Here is a 22,196-nt window from a genome sequence, read left to right as displayed (position 1 = left end):
TTAGCATTTAACTATTAGCTGCTAATCTTGTTGCACTGCCTCTTATTACAAAAAACTGCCTATCATCTCTAATATTTCATATAGGGCTAACTTTCATCTAAAGTAGAATAGTTATAATCTGTACCTACAATTCTATAGCAGCTCTATGTAGTATAAATTCTCTAGATCTTTAATCACAGAAACAAAAACAGTATGTTAATACCTGCACCCAGTAGCGCTTGTCTTGCTGGAGCTTGTCCTTGTCCAGCCTGTAGGACATTACCCATATACACTTCCTTCACTTCTTCTGCAGGAATACCTATAAAATAAACCAAGAGGCTTTGTTTAAAGGGAGAGAAGCAATACACTAGTGTTTTTATCTTTTACATAAAGTTTAACGCTGGCAATAAAATGCACCGATTTTACTCCAGTGAGGCTAAAATACAGCACACAGACCTACGTCAAGAGCCTCCTGGGTTTCCAAGTTTATGGTTCATGAAAAAATGCTGAAGACTGCTCTAGAGACCAAAGTCCTCTAGGCATCCACAGAACGAGAACAGCACAAGCACCAGGAATGCTGCCTTCAACAAACTCCTGGGCAGTGTGTTTCAACCCATTAAAGCAATTCCACTTCCATGTTTTTAGTGCATCCACTCTAACTGCAACGCAGACTATAAATCAGTGTCTAATGTGGGGATAGGTTTTGGGAAATGGACACCTATCCACTAGGAACCAGATTAACATTTTATTTCACATACGCCACTGATTAACAATTCTAATCTATTCTTAAAAGCAACACAAACAAAAGCACTCAAATCAGGCATTAAGTGCTTTACACATTTTATGCTTAGATTTTGTTTTTATTTTTAAATAGTATCAGTTGATAAAAGTTTAAAATATCTAAGATTAAAATTTCATCCACCCACATGCACACTTATTTTTTAACATAATTTTTTTTCAAAACAAGATACAAATTGCTACTGTTCACTGGGGCAATGTCTAACTTTGTTTTATAAACAAATATTTACACATACCTGCTCTTTCAACTGCTCCTTTAATTGCAATGGAACCAAGTTCAGTGGCTCGCAACGATGAAAGGGATCCCTGGAAAGATCCAATGGGAGTCCGTGCTGCACTTGCTATGACCACTTCCTAGTGGAACAGAATATGCGGTAAGAGTTACAGTATTTGAAAACAATTTATTTTAACTTGTTCACACTTTATTTTGTCTTGTCTTTTAAACAATGACTCATATTTGTACAGTATACAATTGTACAAAACAACAGGGGAGCCAAACGGGTCATGGACTTTAGCTGTCACTGCAGTGCAAATATTTTAATAATTATTATGTTATAGTAATTGAGACACCTGCCCAAGAAACAAGACATTAAGACTGTCATGATAATTTAGCCAAAGTCATGTTATATCAGAGATCTTCTTGTGGGGCTAACCATAAACTTTTGAATGAAACAAGGTAAGACTTTCAACTCCTTACCTAGGAGCTCATTGCATCTGACTATTTCAAATTACAGCATAATATGGGGTTATTTTAAGTATGATGATGATTTGTAGTGCTTTTACCCCTATTTTTACTTAGCCCCCCTCACATCAACAAATCTGCCTGCTAAACTAGCCCATCAATCTGATGGCAGTATGATGTGCTGACATTGGAGGGATTAAAGTCTGGGTCCCCCACTTGGGGCCTCTTCCTGAATGCTTCCTCAGGTGGTGTTGATGAGCACCTTCAACCCCCATGTTTCAGCAGGAGTCAAAGATACTCAGCACCATGCAGTGTCAGGCCCTTGGTTCTTTATTCACTGAGGTGGGCAGAATTTTGGCTGGAATACCTTGTGTCACTTGATTTACTCTCCTTCCACTCCACAAGTAACCAGTAATAGGATTAACAAACTCAAGAGGCAGACACATTCAGCTGCCCTCAATTACAGACCAGGTCAGACATAGGTCAGCGCAGAATGAAATTTTCAAAATGAGTGAGATAGCATTGACCAGCTCATTGTAAGTTTAACAGGAGCATGATGCCCTCCCTGCCTTCCCAACCCCTCTGCAGCACTGACCATTTTAAAGTTATCTGACATTTTGATACAGACAGATCTTAGAAAAATCTGAACACTGTTATGATACTAGGTGAGAGACAGGTAACAAGTATTTTTATTCAAGCTTATCACATATAATTGTGGTCAGATTACAAGACGGTAGGGAAGGAAAGAGTTTCAATGCTTTTTTAAAGTAAGTTCTTGCATGTGGAAGTCACTGCAATCCAGTGGTTAGACAGCAGGGCACTGGGAATCAGTAGACTTAGGTTCTATTCCCAGCTTTGCCAATGACAAGCTGTGTGACTTTGCCCATGTTACACATTCTCTACACTGAAAGTGTGTTGCAATGCTCAAATTTTTAAAGATCAGACTCTAAAAGCAGGCTAGTAGCAATGGTTTATCATAACCAAAGCTTGTGGCCGTATGCTACTTAATACTTACATTTAAAGTGCGCTGTGATGCATAACCCCGGTTTGTGTATTTCAAAACCTGAAAACAAGAAAATTTTCAGAATTTTACTTTGCAAATTTTGGTTACCTGATGTTTCAGCTCAGTAACAGATATACTGTGAAAATTGGGCATTTCTTACAAGTGACTGGGAAACACCAAGAATTATTGCATTTTTCAAGTTAAGAAATATTGGAAAAAAATAAAAAACTAATACATCACAAAATGGACTTTGTTTATTTATTTGACAAACACAGTAGACATTCTGTAGTATATTTTCTAAAAGTAATAAATGTCTCAAATATGAGAGCTGAGATCTCACTACATTATCTGTTACTTAATTTGTCAGGAAATATTTATTATCTTTTTTTAAATGTAATTTGTGGAAAGTATGGATTTAAAAAGTTCTGTCAGTTTTAATCATGTAACAGCTACTTCTCAGATATAGGAGCTCCAGCATTTCTCATCAACATTACATACACCGAACAGGTAGGGAATGCTGCTACGTTACAAGTTTTGATTATTCAATCCCATTGCTCCTTTAGTCCTTTCACTGCTATCACTAAGTTTAGCATTACAAAGATAGCTAATTTCTAGAGCTCAATTGCACTGGCATTTGTGATCTATAATATGGCTGGTGAACACAGAATTCAGCATCAAAAGATGACAACCAAAGAACCAATCTGTATAGCAAACCAATTCACAGGCTCTTAACTTCATCCTATTACTAGGTGTACTCACAGTGGGGTGAAAATTCATTACATTCTTCTAAAAAATAAAAAAAAAAAAATTGAAAAAGATACATTATCTTAAGATATCATTATCCACAGCTGCTTCTGCCTGTCCTTGAGCAGCAGTTTAAAATAATTAAAAAAGTTAAACTATTTCATTAGACAGTGTACAGATATATTACTGACCACTATCATTTTACTGAAAGAATATATTCAAGGAAGTGAATTAAAATTAATAGTCACTTGAGGATTTCGAAGGAACACCATAAATTTAACTTTTCTTAAAACGACTAGATTATAAAAAGTACTCTCAGGTACTATGCCCACCTTAAGTCTCCACGCCAGTTAGGATGATTTTTAAAATTTTAGCTTCACAGCAGGAAAAACAAATTCACAAGCAAGAAAAAGGCAACTGCCTATATAATTTTAATGCATTTAACAACATTAAGTGAACAAAAAGAAAACATGTCGTCTAGTCTTTCAGTTATATTCAACTTGGGCGATTATCTGTAACAATTTTAGGCGTGAAATTTTCTGACAAATGGGTAAACTTTCAAGTTGACTGCATCCCTTTAAGGTTTTATTTGAACATCCCAGAGAGTAGTTTATTCTTAGAATGACCTGACAACTAACAAGGGTAACAGCCTTTTATCTTAAACGATCTACAGTTCAGTTATTCAGTCAACTGTACAAACAAGCAAAAACCCAGTAAACATAGCTGATTGCAGCTAGCAGCGCCTGTGCTGCGTACCTATATGTGCAGACAACAGATTTTTTTTAGCCTTGGCAGCTGATAAGATTTCAACTTTGGTTCTGTGGACATACCTGACCCTTGCATAAACCACGAATGTCTGGATGCTTCTTCACCTGTCTCATCCCCTTTTCCAAGGCAGAGGCTCACAATACCTTGCCAGGCATGTGGGTCCTGAGGGAGCCTGTCCTGGGCAGGCCCTGCTCCTGTTCTGGCCTGGCTGATTACACCACTCCAAGGGGCCAAAGTTATCCTGCCCCAGGACCAACCCTGACTGCACAGCCAGCTCAGCCTGGCAGACACAGTCATCTCCCATCAGGACCGGATACTGTGGTCAGGGGTCAGGGCGAAGGAGAGTAGGTCTCTAGAAGGTCCTGGGGGGATTCTGGGCAGTAAGGGGGTAGGAGGTGCTCAGTAGTGGGGAAAGCTTGTGTGTTTTGGGATGCTGGGCAGTGTGGGGAGACCTGTGTATGTTAGAGGCTGTGCAGTGGGGGAGCTCTGTGTGTGTTGGGCCATTGGGAAGTGGGGGGAGTCTGTAAAGGGCACTGTGCAGTTGTGGGGGGGGCTGTGGGGAGCACTGGGCAGGGAGGTGCAGGGCACTGTGCAGTTGTGGGGGGGTTGCGAAGGGTGTTTAGGTAGGGGGCACTGGGCAGTGAGAGGATCAGGGAGGGATGTTGGGTATAATGGTCTGTCAGAGGGCAGTGGGCAGGTGAGGGTGTGTTGGGCATAGTGGTCTGTGGGAGGGCACTGGGCACAGGTGTTTGTGAGGGTCCTTGGGCTGTATGACACTAGTCATGGGGGGTCAGAGAGGTGCTGGGCAGCAGTGAGTGTGGGCTTGCCCCCTAGGGGAAGAAGCACAATGACAGCACAGGGCCAGGCAGGCAGGCCAGTGTGTGTCTGGCAGCAACTGGTTTGTAAACAGTGCCCTTGTACTGGGCTGAGTAGAGGGGGGCTGTCCCTGCCCAGCCCTGCCCCATCTCCCATCACCCCTCCCCCCCCACCAGCCCCTTGTTCTGAGGGCTCTGCCCCATCCACGTCCCCACAAATATGTTTAGCACCAGGCCCACCAAAGGTTAATCCAGCCCTGCTGTTCATCCTTCAGACTTTTGCCCTGGGCGCTCTGGGCCCCCCACTCCCTCTACCCAATGAGCAGACGCTGCACTGGCGTGGCAGCCCCGCCTCGCCCCCTCTAGGGCAGCCTCTTCTCCGCGCAGCCACGCCCCCGCCGGCGGCCTCGGGGAGCGGGTCGCAGCGCTGGCCTGTGGGGGGGCGGGCGGAGCGGACTGGCGCCCCCACCCCCCAGCACGAGGATGGCCTTGGGGGTTAAAGCTCCTGGCTGGGCTTCGGGCCACAGCCACCTCCGCCCGCCCTTGGGCGGGTCACCCCGGGCCGAGCGCCCCAGCGCCCGGGAGGCGCCCCACGCCGGAGCCCAGCCCGGCAAGGTCGATCAGGTCGGGGTGGATTCGGGGCCCGGGCAGCCCGCGACGCGGCGGGGCAGCGGGTCTCCCGGGGGGGGAGGGGCAGAGAGTGACAGGCCCCATTTCCGCGGCGGGGCTTCGTGCTTCCCACCGACCCCGGCTCGCTCACCTGCAGCAGCCTCGCGACCTCCCGGCCCCCCAGCATCGCCGCCATCCCTGCCCGAGCGTCTGGAGCGCCCGGCCCCGCGCCTCACCTATAGCGCGGCCACCGCCCCCGCCCACAGCCAACGGGAGCCGCTGCTCCGACCCCCGCGCTCCCCCATTGGCTCGTGGCAGGAAGGGACTGATGCCATTGGAGGGGAAGGCGGGACTTGTGAGCAGCGAGCGCAGGGGGCTTCCGGGGGGCGGGGGGGGTGCGGGCCGGGAGCCGGCCGCTGGGGAGGGGGAGCAGCTGTCCCGTGTTTATAGGGCCAGTCCCGGTTTGGGGTTTTTTCTGATACAGGCTCCTATTACCCCACCCCCAGGACCGGCGCTAGTGGTTTGAGCGCTCTAGGCAGACGGCAGTTTCGCCGCCCCGGGCGCTGCTCCCGCGGCTCCGCTGGGGCTGCCGCACTGGTACCTGCAGAGGGTCTGTGCCCCCTGGCTCCGGTGGAGCTGCCGCAGTCGTGCCTGTGGGAGGGCCACCGGAGCCCTGGAGCACCTGACCCTCTGCAGCAGCTCCACCGGAGCTGCCTGCCACCCCCTCTGGCAAAATGACACCCACCAATTATTCTGGCACCCTGGCCAATTGCCTACACTGCCTAAATGGTAGCGTCGGCCCTGCCCCTACCCCAATTTTTCAGATTTGCTGTCTGGTCACCCTACCAGTGGGTGCCTTGGGCCCCTCCACCCAGGCTCCTCTCTCTGCTTCCCCCTTCCTAACTGAACAAACCCAAACACCCCCAGCCTTGCCCAGGACTCCAGCCCCCCTCCCTCCATGGCTTGCTCTCCCCCACCCTCCCTGGACTGGGACTGGGGAGGGGGAAAGAGCTGAGGGCTCCAGGGTGGAGCTGGGGATGAGGGATTTGGGGTGCAGGAGGGGGTTCCAACCTGGGCCCAGGGGCTTGAAATAGAAGAGCAGGCTCAAGGCTATGGCAGAGGGGTGGGGTGCAGACTCCCAGCTGGAGTTTGGATGTGGGAGGGAACAAGAGCTTGGGATGCAGGCTCTGGGACAGAGGTTAGGTACAGGAGGGTTTGCAGGGGGGTTGTAGTGCAGGCTCCAGCTAGGCTGTGCTTACCTCAGGTAGCTCCTAGTTGATGGTGCAGCAGGGCAAAGGCAGGCTCCTTGCCTGCCCTAGTTCCTCACTACTCCCAAAATTGGCTGGCATGTCCAGCCCCTAGACAGAGGCACGGCAGGCAGCTCTGCACAGTGCATGGTGCCTACACCAGCAGCACCATGAATGCAGCTCTCATTGGCCACAGTTCCATCAAATGGGAGCTGCAGAGCGGGCACTCGAGGGGCATGCCAGGTGCTTCCAGGAGCTGCATAGAGCCAGGGCAGGAAGGAAACCTGCCGTAGCCTTGCTGAGTCACCTCTCCCCGTGTTCTGATCAAAAGCTGGATGCCTGCCACTCCTAATTAACACCCAAAGTAAGGCAGCAGCCAGCCTGTCACCCCTATTCTCCCCAGACACATTGTTCCTCTCAGCACCTGTTTGCCCCACATAGGACATGCCTGCGCTAGAGAAAGACACAGTGCCATAGCCACAGCCCTGTAAAAGCCAGAAGCACAGGCATCGGTAAAGGCAGGGCTGCACTTAGCCACACTTTGGTCATGACCCACCTTGGGGTCTGCAGCAGGTCTCCAAGTTCCCCCCTTTTTCCATGCCCTCCTTATTGCAAAAATCATCTCTCTCTCCTGCCCCTTAGAAACCCTGCTCCTTCTCTAACTGCCTTTGCCAGCTCCCTCTCCTTGCCCAAATCTTTGTACTCTCACAGCTCAAGCTTTTGTACACAACTCCGCTTTTTTCTTTGCCCTCTTCAGCCTATCAAAAATGCAGCCTCACAACTCTTCCCACATCCCACTCCCCTCTTTATGGCGGCATGCCCTACCACATGAACACACCTCAAATGACATTCCTAGTCCACTGTCTAGCCACTGCCTCCCCCTTCCCCCTTTACAATTTCCCACATCAATTTACCACCACTAGCTTCAGGTGTAGCATGCCATCCATTATAACCACAGTCTCAACTCTGTTGGCTATACATCTCTATTATAGTGATAACTACCCACACTACACCTATTTTAATTATTCAAGTATATATATTAAGCATTAGTATGGCAGTTTTTAGCCTAGACTGGCCTGAATCTTTATTATAATCCTGAACATTTATGCAAAACAGCCCATAATATCATGCATTAGTTGAACTAGTTTAAATAAATAGGGAAACTTTCAGTATTAAGACAGAGGATTATTTCCTCATAAATACAGGGAAAAAAGCCCACACAAACCTAGGAGGTGCCTTCACCCCTAGTTGCTGGAATATATGTACTCAAAACAAAGAGAAGGGTGCCTCATAACCTGGACTGCGTAGGGCACATCATGGTACCAGAACAAACAAGGCAAAAATCTGATTAATTAAATTAGTATAAAGGTAAAAGGTATACAGTACCTTTTTCTGGTAAACAAAGTATAAAAAGACAGCTTTCTGGAAGTAGCTTGGGAGAGCACACCATCTTCCTAAGGTGAATGTAACATCACTGCACAGCACTGCTCTTGGGAAACTGGTATACACAACCTTTTTCCTGTCCCATATTAATAAGCCTGACTGACATTGATTATTTGGTCTCAAGTATATTTCATAACAAAATATCCAACCAAAACATAGTTAAGCAGTTGACAATGCAATTTATCAACAAATTGGAGAGCCAAGCCAGGAGCCATTTAGCCAAAACATGAGTCAAACCAAGCGGTGAAGGGTGATCATAGTAAGCAGTAGGACACCAGTGTTTGTGAATCTCTGGTACACATGTGCAGCAGCCCAGGCCAAAGATTATTATAAGTGCTCAGACATTTGCAGTTTGCACAAGAGGTGCTACTGGAACTTTTTAAATTGCTACTAGGGCAAAATGCCCTATTAAAAGTAACCAGTTTTAGAACTAGCGCATAATAAAGCATTCTAAGTGAAACGCCCACACCTTAGGAATTCCTGGGCAAAAGCCACATTGTCTATGCCCATTTAACGAAGTGTTTCCTTGGCAACAGCCATATAAAGAAATCACACCTATGCCTAATAAAATTGAAAGACAGTAGGACTAGAATCCTTCGTTGTACAATTAATAAACCATGGTGGTGCATTGTTCAGACATAATATTGTAAATAAATGCCATCTTTGGGGTCATATATATAATCTGTTTAAATCAGGAATGGAGGAAAAACAGTAAAAAGGGAAAAGATAAAGAGCAAAAGGGCATGGCTATACAAGAGCTTTACTTGCTTAGTTTTAAACAGTAAAACAAAACATGTAATGGAAAACAAATACAGAAAACAGGTTTCAGAGTGGTAGCCGTGTTCGTCTGTATCAGCAAAAAGGAGGAGGAGTACTTGTGGCACCTTAGAGACTAACAAATTTATTTGGACATACGCTTTCGTGGGCTAAAACCCACATCATCGGATGCACGCAGTGGCAAATACAGTAGGAAGATATATATACACACACAGAGAACGTGAAAAAATGGGGGTTGCCATACCAACTCTAATGAGACTAATTAATTAAGGTGGGCTATTAGCAGCAGGAGAAAAACTTTTGCAGTGATAATCAGGATGGCCCATTTCAAACAGTTGACAAGAAAATGTGAGTAATAGTAGGGGGAAATTAGCATGGGGAAATAGTTTTTACTTTGTGAAATGACCTATCCACTCCTAGTCTTTATTCAAGCCTAATTTAATGGTGTCCAGTTTGCAAATTAATTCCAGTTCTGCAGTTTCTCGGAGTCAGTTTTTGAAGTTTTTTTGCTGGAGACTTTTAGGTCTGTAATTGAGTGACCAGCGAGGTTGAAGTGTTCTCTGACTGGTTTTTGAATGTTATAATTCTTGATATCTGATTTTTGTCCATTTATTCTTTTGCATAAGACACTGTCCGGTTTGGCCAACGTACATGGCAGAGGGGCATTGCGGGTACCTGATGGCATATATCACATTGGTAGATATGCAAGTGAACAAGGTTCTCATGGTGTGGGTGCTGTGATGGTGTCCCTTGAATAGATATGGGACAGAGTTGGTGACAGAGTTGTCCAGGGAAAGAGAGACTTGATCACCTGTTGACACAAATGATGCTATTAGGGAGCTCAGGGAATCTATTCATGATTGTACAGAACCATGCCCCTGGGGCAGTTCTGGAGAAAATCTTTAAGGTTGGCCAAAATAGATTAGAGTTTAAAACAGAATTAAGCGACAGGAAAATATCCCTGAGGTACTAAAATCTAGCATTAAAACTTTTACCTTCATGGCACAAAAGACAAAAATCAGATTCCATAACTCTGCGTGGCAGCTGAGTAAGATCCAACGGGCGGCTGCATAGTCTTGGTGAGAATGATAAAGGTTTTGCAATTAACGGTTGATAGGGCATCTTGGAATGCTATACCCTACTACTTTAAAAGGACAGTAAGCCGTTGACAATATTGTGGCTTAGCTTCAGGAAATCCTGTGCCCAGGACAAACAGGTATAAACTGCTGGCAAATATTGACCAATTCCCTGGAAAACATTACACTAATTACCATGAACAGTTGTCATCGGCTTGGGATATGGATACTAATTGAGATAAACAATCCTCAGTTCATCTATTTGCTTGTAAATAATTAAGTTCCAGGAATCACATTGGGTAGAATTGGTTGTAAACAAAAATATCTCCCTAAATGAGGTTCTGGGGCTAATAATGAAACCTCACCAGGGAATCCTGGTCACTAAAGCAGAAAAATGGAAAATTGCAGCAGCCATAGTAGAGGTATAAGGGTTATGAGCTCAGAGCCTCCCAAATAGATGGGGCAGTAATTTTAACCAATGGGGGCAAGCTATGGTATTGGTGCCAGGGGAAGGGAATGTTCCACCAGAGGAAAAGGATCTCTAAAAAAACAATAGGGGTGTAATTACAGGGGCAATGTTGATCTATCAGTTTGTCTGCAATTTGTGCCTTCCATGACCCAAAAGGATAAACAAGAAGGACCAGCTGGCCCTTACCAGCACCTCAGACAGCAGATCTTGCACCTGTCAAATCAATTGCATGCATTGGCAAACACCCAAAAGCAAACATACAGCCCCAGTAGTGGCTCCAATAGCACCCATTGCAATGCAGGAATTCCCACCTTCTCAAATGAAGGTTACAGGCCTTGTGTAAAGTCCTGTGTTCCTTACAATTGGATGGTGTGGCCATCACTGTGTATTAGTACTGATCAGAGGCGATCAGCTAAAATTTGCTAAAAAGGGTGGGACTGGGTCAATTCTTCATGAAAATAATCCCTCAGTCTCTCCACCTTTGTTTGGTACCTCTGACCTTGAAAACATTTGCAAGTAATCCTGTCCCCTTGGTTTTATCACAACCTTTCAGTGGTGTTGGGCTTTGATAACATTGTGTTAAATAGAAATAATGTCTTTGGTCTCATGTGTTTGCTGGATCCCCAACATACACTGGGGTCTGATTTTATGGCACAACACAACTGCATTACTGATCTTACTAACCGTTTGTGCATTACCCCTGTCATAAATGGATAGTTAAGAGTTAATGGAACAGAAGTACTTCATATCTCTTTTGCCTGGAAAGGGTTAACAAGAACAGTGAGCCTGGCTGTCACCTGACCAGAGGACCAATCAGAGGACAGGATACTTTCAAATCTTGAGGGAGGGAAGTTTATGTGTGTGCTGTTAGTTTTTTGGTTGTTGTTCACTCTGGGGGTTCAGAGGGAGCAGACGTGCAACCAGGTTTCTCTCCAATCTCTCCGATACAGGCTCCTATAAGTTCAGAATAGTGAGTACTAGGTAGATAAAGCGAGTTAGGCTTATGGTTCTTTTCTTTATTTGCAAATGTGTATTTGGTTGGAAGGAGTTCAAATTTATATTTTGCTGAAAGGATTTTAATTTGTACTTGAATAATTAGGCTGGGAGGGTATTCCCAGTGTCTATAGCTGAAAGACCCTGTAACATATTCCAGCTTAAATTTACAAAGATAATTTTTATTGTTTTTTTTCTTTCTTTAATTAAAAGTTTTTCTTGTTTAAGAACCTGATTGTTTTTTATTCTGGTGAGACCCCAGGGGACTGGGTCTGGATTCACCAGGGAATTGGTGGGGAGAAAGGAGGGAAGGGGGAGAAAGAGGCTAATTTCTCTCTGTGTTAGGATTACTGTCTCTCTCAGGGAAAATCTGGGAGGGGAAGAGAGAAGGAGGGGGGAAGGTGCATTTTCCTCTCTGTTTTAAGATTCAAGGAGTTTGAATCACAGTGATCTTCCAGGGTAACCCAGGGAGGGGAAGCCTGGGAGAGGCAACGGTGAGGGAAAGGGTTTACTTTCCTTGTGTTAAGATCCAGAGGGTCTGGGTCCCGGGGGTCCCCGGGCAAGGTTTTGGGGGGACCAGAGTGTACCAGGCACTGGAATTCCTGGTTGGTGGCAGCGCTACAAGTACTAAGCTGGTAATTGAGCTTAGAGGAATTCATGCTGGTACCCCAACTTTTGGACGCTAAGGTCCAGAGTGGGGAATTATACCATGACAACCCCTGTACCACTTTTTTACAGCAATGTCATTGTTATAGACTCAGACTTTAAGGTCAGAAGGGACCATTATGATCATCCATTCTGACCTCCTGCACACTGCAGGCCACAGAACCTCACCCACCCACTCCTATAATAGACCCCTAACCTCTGGCTGAGTTACTGAAGTCCCCAAACCATGATTTAAAGACTAAGTTCCAGGGAATCCACCATTTACACTAGTTTAAACCTGTAAGTGACTCACGCCCCATGCTGCAGAGGAAGGTGAACCTCCTTCCACCCCCTGATCTCTGCCAATCTGACCCAGGGGGAAATTCCTTCCCAACCCCAAATATGGCAGTCAGTTAGACCTTGAGCATGTGGGTAAGACCCCCAGCCAGACACCTGGGAAAGAATTCTCTGTAGTAACTCAAAGTCCCCCTACGCCCCATATAGTGTCCCATCACCAGCCACTGGAGATATTTGCTGCTAGCAATCACAGATCTACAATGGCATGTAGTTGGAGCTTCCTCATCCTCTCCCCTCTATAAACTTATCAAGCTCAGACTTGAAGCCAGTTAGGTTTTTTTTTGCCCCCACTGCTCCCTTTGGAAGGTTTTCCAGAACTTCACTCCTCTGGCGGTTAGAAACCTTCATCTAATTTCAAGCCTAAACTAGCCCTGACTTGCATGCTATTGCAGTGGAAAAATACCTGAACAATACAACTCGTCACTTGTATACAGCACCCACCCCTTGCAAAGCATGTTGCAGCCTTTGATGGAATCAAATGCTGCAGCCTGTGCTCAACATAAACATGACTGTGCTAATGGTTGTAACTATAACAACCTGATCCATCCCCTCAATACCAGTAACCATTCTCTGATGGGACCAAGCCTTATATTGCAGAAACCATTCTCCCCTGTTACAGCCAGGAGTACTACGCTGTTGCACCTCTACTAACAACTCACCAATATGGCCAGTCTTCAAACTGGTCGTGGCAACTCACTATATATTACCACAAGCTTAATCAAGTATCATCAGCTTGCTTGCCCATGGTGGCCATCACCCTTTATCTAATTAAATCTTTTAGCCTAGACCTTCAATGTATTTCTACCCTCAATATTTCAAATGTTTTTTTATTAATATCAATGGAACCCAAACCTGAGTACAAATTTGCTTTTACATTTGATGGTCAACAGGTCACTTGGATCTATTTACCCCGGGGCTTCCACAATTCCCCCTCCATTTTTTACAGGCAAATGAAGTGTGTTGTCATTTTCTAAACCCTCTGTTCTGTTCCAGTATGTTGATGACCTTTGTCTTGCTATAGCTACATTGGAGGAACATCTAACCTTGTTGCAACAGCTGGAAAGCTCGTCCATCAAGCTGATCTGAAATGTAACTCAAAGGTGCAGCTGTTCAAATGGTTTCGTTTTAGGCATTACTTTGTCAAAAGATGGGGGCACACAGTGGATCAGCAAAAGATAGAACTAAACCTGCTTACCTTTTACCTATTCTCTGCTCCTTTTTAAGGCTTGTTGGCTATCACAGAGATTTCAGCCCAGAATATGCCTCCATTACAGCCACTTTGTATCAGCTTTTTAAAAAAAATGTCACTTGGCAATGGACACAAGACTACCCATAGGCAGGTACGGCTCTTAAGCAAACTGTGATTAATGCTCCATTTTAGCCACTCCTGCTAAAATGTTCCATTTGGAAGTGACAACTTGCCAAGTGGCTGTATCTGCTGTGCGCTCCTAAGAAATCCAGAATAAATGAAGACCAATTGCATAGGCCTCTAAAATGCTGTCTCTGGTTGTGCTCAAATATTCCCTGTGCGAACACATTGGGCTATTAGGCATTTCACGTTTCTAACTGGCCTTTCCTGAATTATTCTCCACATAAATCTACCAACTTACTTCTTCCTGGTAAGGTAAAGGACAGACAGGTCTCCAGCGCACTATTAGCACATTGATCTTCGTTGTTCCAAGATAAGAACATCAATGTCTGACACTCACCTACCCCATTCCTTCTCCCACATGCGCTTCTGTGCAATGGCCCTCCTCATAATTGTTTTTTGCTGGCCACCTCACCTCAACTACCTGTTTTTCCAACCCTTTCCTCCGTCAGTTGATGTCTTCTTTAGTGGGTATTTTTACAGACCTAGTTTTTAAATGATGGCAACCCACATGCAAGTTTTGATTTGTATGTCCTCTCCCCCATCCAGCCCTCCTCATTCCTTCTCTTTTTCTTGCACCCTCCACCCCTGTATATCAAACTTGCTGTTGTGGCATGTGCATTGGAACATTTTGCATTTTCTACAATACCTTTACTATTCACTTCTGACTCTGCATGGGTTGGAAATGTGCTTACTGAATTTTTTCCAGTCTGATATTCTCATAATTTTGTCTCTTCTGATGGATCCTCTTTGACTCACGTTTCTCTACTTGACTAGATAGTGTCACCTGCCCTCTGCTGTTTCCTTCCCTCCTTATGTTCTCAACTGTAAAGGTCAAAGCAAAACAGCTCCTTTTCATAAAGAAAGCTCCATGGCAGATCAGCTTGCAGATCAAGGTGCTCAAGTGGAGGGACAAATGGACTTTTTCTCATAACCCTGTGATCACTACTGTCTCTGCAAACTGTGCCATGAACCCCATAACACTGCAACACGCACAAATTGGGCATCTAAAGCATTAAGGCTGGTGGAAGAAGAGGCCTGGGGGGGTGAATTGCCACAAGATTCACCTTTAAAACCTTATGAATCAAAGTTAACCCCTACAACAGAAGGTCATTTGCTTATGTACCATAAAACCAAGTCATCTATCTGGGTGGTGCTGGAACAAATTTGGAAAGATTTAATTTACTATGTGCATGATATTTCCTCAGGAGGACATCAAGAAGCTGATAAAACCTTGCAAAGATTGGAAAACTTGGGTTGGTGGCCAGGTATAAAAAATGATGAAAGGGAGTACTGTAACAATTGTCTAGCCTGTGCTCAAATTAACCTAATCAATGGTAAAAATAATGCTCCTCTCAGACCACAATGAACATCAGGAGCATGGTCAATGTTACAAAGAGATATTGTAGGGCCATTTCCCACAACACCAAAAGGAAATAAATATGTTGGTACTTGTGGATACGTCCTTCAAATAGACAGAGGCTTTTCCAATGAACACCAACACAGGTGGAGCAACAGCTTGTGTACTGGTAGAACAGGTATTCTCATGTTGTGGCTTACCAGAGAAACTGAAATCAGGTCAAGGAACTCACTTTACAGACTAGGTTCTACACATTGTGTTTTATCCTTATGTATTAAACAAAAATTCCATTCTTTGTCTCCCTCAATCCTCATGCCAAGTGGAAAGAACAAACAGAACCTTCAAATAATGTTTAAAAAGTTTGTGAAAGTAAATAGGGGGAAAAAAAGGAAGCCTCATATCAGTCCTCATGGCAACCTGGGCAACTCCCGCCACAGCATCAAATGTACCTCTTTCAAAGTAACAACACGGAGGGAAATGGGAACCCCAGAACATTGCTTGTGGAAAGCTAGTGCTGAAGTGGGAATTAAGATGGATGCATTTATGCAAAAAGGTACAGGAACATATCAAAGTGTGCATCTTTGTGTGGGGGGAAAATGGGAAAGGCAAAAGCCTATTTTGACAGAGGTAGCAGAAAATGGCTGGAAAGTTGGGGTCCAAGTTATGCGTCTAGCTTATGCAGTACCAGAGCACTGATACTGATGTCTTGACCCCTACTGTATTAAAAAATCCATATATAAAATTCAAATTACTGGAAATAAAAGTAAATAAGATGTACCATGCTAACCATCTTAACTTGTTCAAGGGTAAATTCTTTCCCCCCACAGAAACTACTTTGTGTTAATCACATTATCATGACATGCTCCACTGCAATTCATGTTGAAAATGGACATAAGCTTGCAATAGCACCTGACAGTGAAGATGCCAGTTCAGGTAATCCACAAGAATGAAGGGGATGGAGTAACTCTGCAATGCCAAGCAACGTATAAGAACATAATGTAAGAACGGCCTTACTGGGTCAGACCAAAGGTCTATCTTGCCCAGTGTAAGCCGGTCGTGTCGGGGCTCATCCCTCTCAGGCGCGGCGGGGAGCCAGGGTGCCTCCTAGCACGCTGCAGTCCGGGTAGGCTTAGCCCCTCCGCAGGTGTTGAGGGGGTACAGGGTCTGCAAACAAGGTAGAGCCCCGGCCCTCTAGCCGGGGTCGGGGCTCTCACAGTAAATAAGCCCCAGCCCTTGGACAGGGCGGGGCAGTAACAGTTCAAGCCCAGGCCTCTAGCAGGGGCTGAGCAAACACAGTATCAGCCCAGGCCCTTGGCAGGGCGGGGCAGCAGCAGTTCAAGCTCAGACCTCTAGCAGGGGCTGAGCAAACACCGTATCAGCCCGGGCCCTTGGCAGGGCAGGGCAGTAGCAGTTCAAGCTCAGACCTCTAGCAGGGGCTGAGCAAACACAGTAGCAGCCCAGGCCCTTGGCTCGGGCGGGGCACCAAACACAAGTCTAGTTAGCTCTGGCCCTCTGGATCAGGACAGAGCAATGGCAAAGTCAAAGGGGGCCCAGCCCTTGGTTCGGGCGGGGCACCAAACACAAGTCTAGTTAGCTCTGGCCCTCTGGATCAGGACAGAGCAATGGCAAAGTCAAAGGGGGCCCAGTCGTTGGTTCGGGCGGGGCACCAAACACAAGTCTAGTGAGCTCTGGCCCTCTGGATCAGGACAGAGCAATGGCAAAGTCAAAGGGGGCCCAGTCGTTGGTTCGGGTGGGGCACCAAACACAAGTCTAGTTAGCTCTGGCCCTCTGGATCAGGGCAGAGCAGTGGCAATAGGCGGGAAGAGGGGGAGTCTGCCACCCGGTTACGGGTGGCAGGGGGGACGCAGGCCCTCGCACTCCACTGCGTTCCAGCCCGGGGCCCTAGCAGCGGTCAAGACCCGCTGCGTTCAGTGGGGATCCTGGCCACAACACACTGACATGGGTTCGGGCTCTTCAGGAGCCAAACCAGGGTCGGCTACCCCCGGGCCACTTCCAACCTCCCCCTCTCTGGGTACCTGGTCCTTGCCAGCATCGTCTGATGGGTCCCAGACCATAGGCTCCTCCAGGTACCGGTCGTGGGGAAGCTCAGGCTGCTCCTCGGGGCATCGGGTACACGGCAGGTCAGGCCGACGTTCCTCCGGGTACCGGGTCTGAGGCAAGTCCAGCCAGCGCTCCTCTGGGTAGTGGGCGCGGGGCAGGTCCGGCCAGCGCTCCTCTGGGTAGTGGGCGCGGGGCAGGTCCGGCCCGGCGGGAGCCCGGCCGCCAGCGTCTGTCGTCTCCGGCAGCCTGCGCCCAACTGAGCGCTGGGGCCGGGCTTTTATACTTCCTGTCCCGCCCCTTGACTTCCGGGGGGCGGGGACAGGCAGTTCTGGCTCCGCCCACTGAGGCACCTGCTCTGGCTCATCCCTCTCAGGCACGGCGGGGAGCCAGGGCGCCTCCTTACACTCAGTATCTTGTCTTCCAACAGTGCCCAATGCCAGGTGCTTCAAAGGGAATGAACAGAACAGGCAATCATCAAGCGATCCATCCCCTGTTGCGCATTTACATCTTCTGGCAAACACCATCCCTGCCCATCCTGGCTAATAGCCATTGATGGACCTGTCCTCATGAACTTATCTAGTTCCTTTTTGAACCCTGTTACAGTCTTGGCCTTCACAACATCCTCTGGCAAGGAGTTCCACAGTTCACAGTATGTGAAAAAATACTTTGTTTTAAACCCACTGCCTATTAATTTCATTTGGTGACCCCTAGTTCTTCTGTTACGAGAGAGTAAATAGCACTTCCTTATTTACTTTCTCCACACCAGTTATGATTTTATAAGACCTACCATATCATAGACTCAGACTCTAGGACTGGAAGGGACCTCGAGGGGTCATCGAGTCCAGTCCCCTGCCCTCATGGCAGGACCAAATACTGTCTAGACCATCCCTAATAGACATTTATCTAACCTACTCTTAAATATCTCCAGAGATGGAGATTCCACAACCTCCCTAGGCAAATTATTCCAGTGTTTAACTACCCTGACAGTTAGGAACTTTTTCCTAATGTCCAACCTAAATCTCCCTTGCTGCAGTTTAAGCCCATTGCTTCTTGGTCTATCATTGGAGGCTAAGGTGAACAAGTTTTCTCCCTCCTCCTGATGACACCCTTTTAGATACCTGAAAACTGCTATCAGGTCCCCTCTCAGTCTTCTCTTTTCCAAACTAAACAAACCCAATTCCTTCAGCCTTCCTTCATAGGCCATGTTCTCAAGACCTGTAATCATTCTTGTTGCTCTTCTCTGGACCCTCTCCAATTTCTCCACATCTTTCTTGAAATGCGGTGCCCAGAACTGGACACAATACTCCAGTTGAGGCCTAACCAGCGCAGAGTAAAGCGGAAGAATGACTTCTCGTGTCTTGTTTACAACACACCTGTTAATGCATCCCAGAATCATGTTTGCTTTTTTTGCAACAGTATCACACTGTTGACTCATATTAAGCTTGTGGTCTACTATGACCCCTAGATCTCTTGGCCATTAGCACTGCCATTCCCACTGGGTGGTCACAATGGCTCACCTCAGCACAAAGAGACAAAGAAGCTAGCCACTCCTGTCTCTTGTCCAGGAAAACTTACCAAGCAGAGACAACCAGCTGTACGGATAACCTATAATATGAATGGACAGTATTGCATAGTAACTGATCACAAAAAAATTATATATGGAAACCTCACTTGTGGTGTCACTACTCCAAATTTTTGTTTGACTCCTCATGTACATAGTATTGTGGGACACACTGCCTATCCCAGTTTTTCAAAACCAGTGATCTGCTAGGTCACCCCAATCCTTGACTAGGAGCCAGCCTTATCCTGCTCTGCTCTGAGAATCCCCACTCCTGGGTTCTTCATGCACAGCCTCTGGCATGTAAGTTGCTCCCAGCTACTTGCAACTGAATGACACTAGCCAATATCTCCGGTCCCAGACACAACCCTAAGAACCTCCATCTTGCAGTGTCCAGTTATGGCCACTGGACACTGCAAACTTATATAAGTTCATCAATTTAAAAAAGAAATTGATATGTACCAGGCTTGTTATCCCCAGGGGAGCCTCTGAGACACTGCAAACCAAACACACTGCTTCAGGTACAATAAACAAACATTTATTAACTACGAAGATCGATTTTAAGTGATCATAAGTCAAAGCATAACAAGTCAGCTTTGGTCAAATGAAATAAAAGCAAAACGCATTCTAAGCTGATCTTAACACTTTCAATGTCCTTCAAAATGTAGATGCTTCTCACCACAGGCTGGCTGGTTACTTTTCAGCCAGGCTCTTCCCTTTATCAGTCTTTCAGTTGCGTGGTGGTGGTGGTGGTGGTATCTGTAGATGTAGGTGGGAGAGAGAGAGCATGGCAAAAGATAAAAGGGAGAAAATGTCCTCTCTTTCCTCCTGGCTTTGCCTCCTGCCCCCATTTCAGAGTCAGGTGAGCACTGCCTCATTGCAGTCCTAAACTGCCCAAAGGTAGGGGAGTGACTCCCTCGAGGGTCTAACAGATTCTTTTGTTGCTGCCTAAGCCAGAGTCCATTGTTCCTGTGAGGCTGGGCTGGGCTTGTCCCATCCATGCCCTGACGAGGTGTGAGCTGCCTCTCTGTTCTTGGAGAGTTTTTGCATGGGCTTGCTTTAAGCCATGAGGATATAATTTCAGTATATAGTTATGAGGCTGAAAATGTAACCTATAACCTTACTGCAACATCACTATAACAATGCTCAGTGCATTACAAGCCTTCTGAAGACACTCAACATGACAAACTTTGCATTGGATACCACACAATCATTTTATAAAGATGAACATGGGAGTGCTAGGTGTTCCCCCAAGGTACAGATCATACCCACTCATTTCAAAATTTAAAAACACCGCTAAACAGAAAAGACGCACACTTCGTCCCGATTAGCAATGACATGCACAAGGCAAAACAAGTCTTGAATGACTTTATTCATGATCGGCATCTCAAAATACTTATTTCCCACCCCAGGATACGGGTTGCATTTAAAGCTTTGTGTTACAAGGTGTATTTGTATTGGCTGTATTAATTTCATATTGTCACTTATGTAATCTGTTAAAATGCTTGAAATCACACATAAAGGCCTCACCATTGCTTCATGCATTGATTTGGCAAAGGTGCTGCCCTGACTATAATAATCAAGACAACACACGGGGGCTTGTTGACTAACATACACTGGCTAGTATACGTGTATATTATGTATACATTTAAGTATACATATTAAACATTAGTAGCTGTTGTGGAAAATTAACCACACGGTTGATTTTAAATCAGACAGCCTGAGACTCCTTTATTTTATACAAGCATATATACAGGGAGAGACAGCATGACCCCACACAAGAGGCAGGCTGCTCTGTTTTCTACAAATTTTACCATGCTTATAAAGGTTAAAACCGCAAAACGTAGCATGCTGGTTACACGTTATTTGCCTTATTTGGAATATAATGTTGATAACAAGCAAGCTGACTGACTCATTTTCCATCTATGGCAGAGCCCCAATTTTCCATCTATGGCTTTTCCTGTTGTCGTCTTTGCCAGTCAAGTCTGCAGTTTGACTGTTCTAACACCTTTTCTATAGTCCCGACAGCAAGCTCAGCTGTTGTAACTTAACAGATCTCCTGGTTCCCCTTTATCCAATTCCAGTTCCTCTTTTTGGGGCCCTAACCACATCTTTCTGCCTCAGCATGCCCTTTGTACAGAAAAACAAACTAAGCTAAGGCTCTAAATTATTTTTGCTCAAAGGCCTAGGGCCTAAGACAAAGGGTGGGGGTTGCTTTTCCCTGACAAAGCTATACAATGTAGAGTGGCCTACACTTTTATTATAATCCTGAACACTTATGCTAAGTATCTCATAACACCTTGTATCAACTGAAGTAAACCTTGGATTGAATAGAGAGGAAAATTGTCAGAATTGGGATAGATGATTATTTCTTCATAACTAACACAAAAGGAGTTGCTCACACAAACCTAGGAGATGCCTTTATCCCCCCCAGTAGCTGGAATGTGTGTGCTCAAAACAAAGAAAAGGGTGCATCGTAACATGGAATGCTGTGGGCACAGCATGGTACTAGAACAAACAAGGCAAAAAGCTGACTGAATAAATGACATATACAGTACCTTTTTCTGGTAAACAAGTAGGGTATAAAAGGATGGCTTTAGGGGCACACCATCTTCCTAAGGGGAATGTAACATGGCTGCATGCAATCGCTCTTTGGAAACGGGTACCACGTAGAACCTTTTGCCTATACCGTATTAATACATCTGACTGACATTGGTAATTTGGTCTCAAACAAACAACTCTACTCCTCTGACAGAATGGAACTATCAGTCTTTATCCTAGACCTTGAGTTGATCTTTTAGCTATGCTGGGCCCAAAGCACCTTGAACTTGACTTGATAGTCTATGGGAAGCCAGGGTACAGAGCAACGGACAGATATTTGCTTACTGCAGCTCATGTTGCTGAGAAAACAATTCTGTATATGGTCCTTGTCTTTTAGGCTAAGATTTTCAGGCCTAGGAATAGGTCTACTTAAATATTTTATAGCATGGACCAGATTTTCAGCATTTAATATGTACTAGTACAGGCTGTAAACCCTAATCTTTCTAAAAGCTGTGTGTTTATATTTTGCTCAATTTGGCCACAAATTCACTGTCCTGGTCTCCTTCTCCCTCTTAACACTCATTGAGGTTGAACAGTACTTATGTAACATGCCTGAAGTATGTTAGAGGTGTGTCTAAAACAGTAGGTAATAGGTGGATCAATTATTTGTTATACTTGTTATGGCAAAAATGGAAAAGGTATGAAAAATGTAAAATAAAGCAATAGCTATAGGTTTTGTACACAAAACCTTTATTTTCTCATTTTATATACAAAACAGAACAGTAATAGATGGCATGAAAATGGCATTGATCATAGGAATTAACATCAGGGCTATCTTTGTAAGTTTAATGCAATTCCTTCCTTTCCCTAACCCCTTGGGGAAAGTGACGGACAACTGACAC

General features: G+C 45.5%; 1 protein-coding gene across 4 annotated transcripts in view; it reads right to left on the bottom strand.

Moving 5' to 3' along the window:
• ACAT1 (acetyl-CoA acetyltransferase 1) overlaps nt 1-5,643 on the bottom strand; it is a 33,042-nt gene extending 27,399 nt beyond the window's left edge. For 2 of the 4 annotated variants that reach the window (XR_004000199.1, XM_030561017.1), the window contains exons 1-5: nt 5,550-5,628; nt 3,222-3,248; nt 2,475-2,522; nt 1,014-1,131; nt 203-298 (exon numbers count right to left, since the gene is read on the bottom strand). Coding sequence is in view for 3 of the 4 variants with exons in the window: in XM_030561017.1 (XP_030416877.1) it covers nt 203-298; nt 1,014-1,131; nt 2,475-2,522; nt 3,222-3,248; nt 5,550-5,594 (334 nt within the window). In the remaining variant the exon portion in view is untranslated. Of the gene's footprint in view, nt 1-202; nt 299-1,013; nt 1,132-2,474; nt 2,523-3,221; nt 3,249-5,549 lie in introns of all 4 variants that reach the window. The other 2 variants (XM_030560999.1, XM_030561008.1) reach the window with 2 other exon arrangements.
• Nucleotides 5,644-22,196: the final 16,553 nt, after the last annotated feature.

The sequence above is a fragment of the Gopherus evgoodei genome, chromosome 1 (genome assembly GCF_007399415.2).
Source record: "Gopherus evgoodei ecotype Sinaloan lineage chromosome 1, rGopEvg1_v1.p, whole genome shotgun sequence".
Lineage (NCBI taxonomy): Eukaryota > Metazoa > Chordata > Testudines > Testudinidae > Gopherus > Gopherus evgoodei.
The sequence above is the reverse complement of the archived record's forward strand: the minus strand, read 5'-3'. Positions and strand labels throughout refer to the sequence as shown.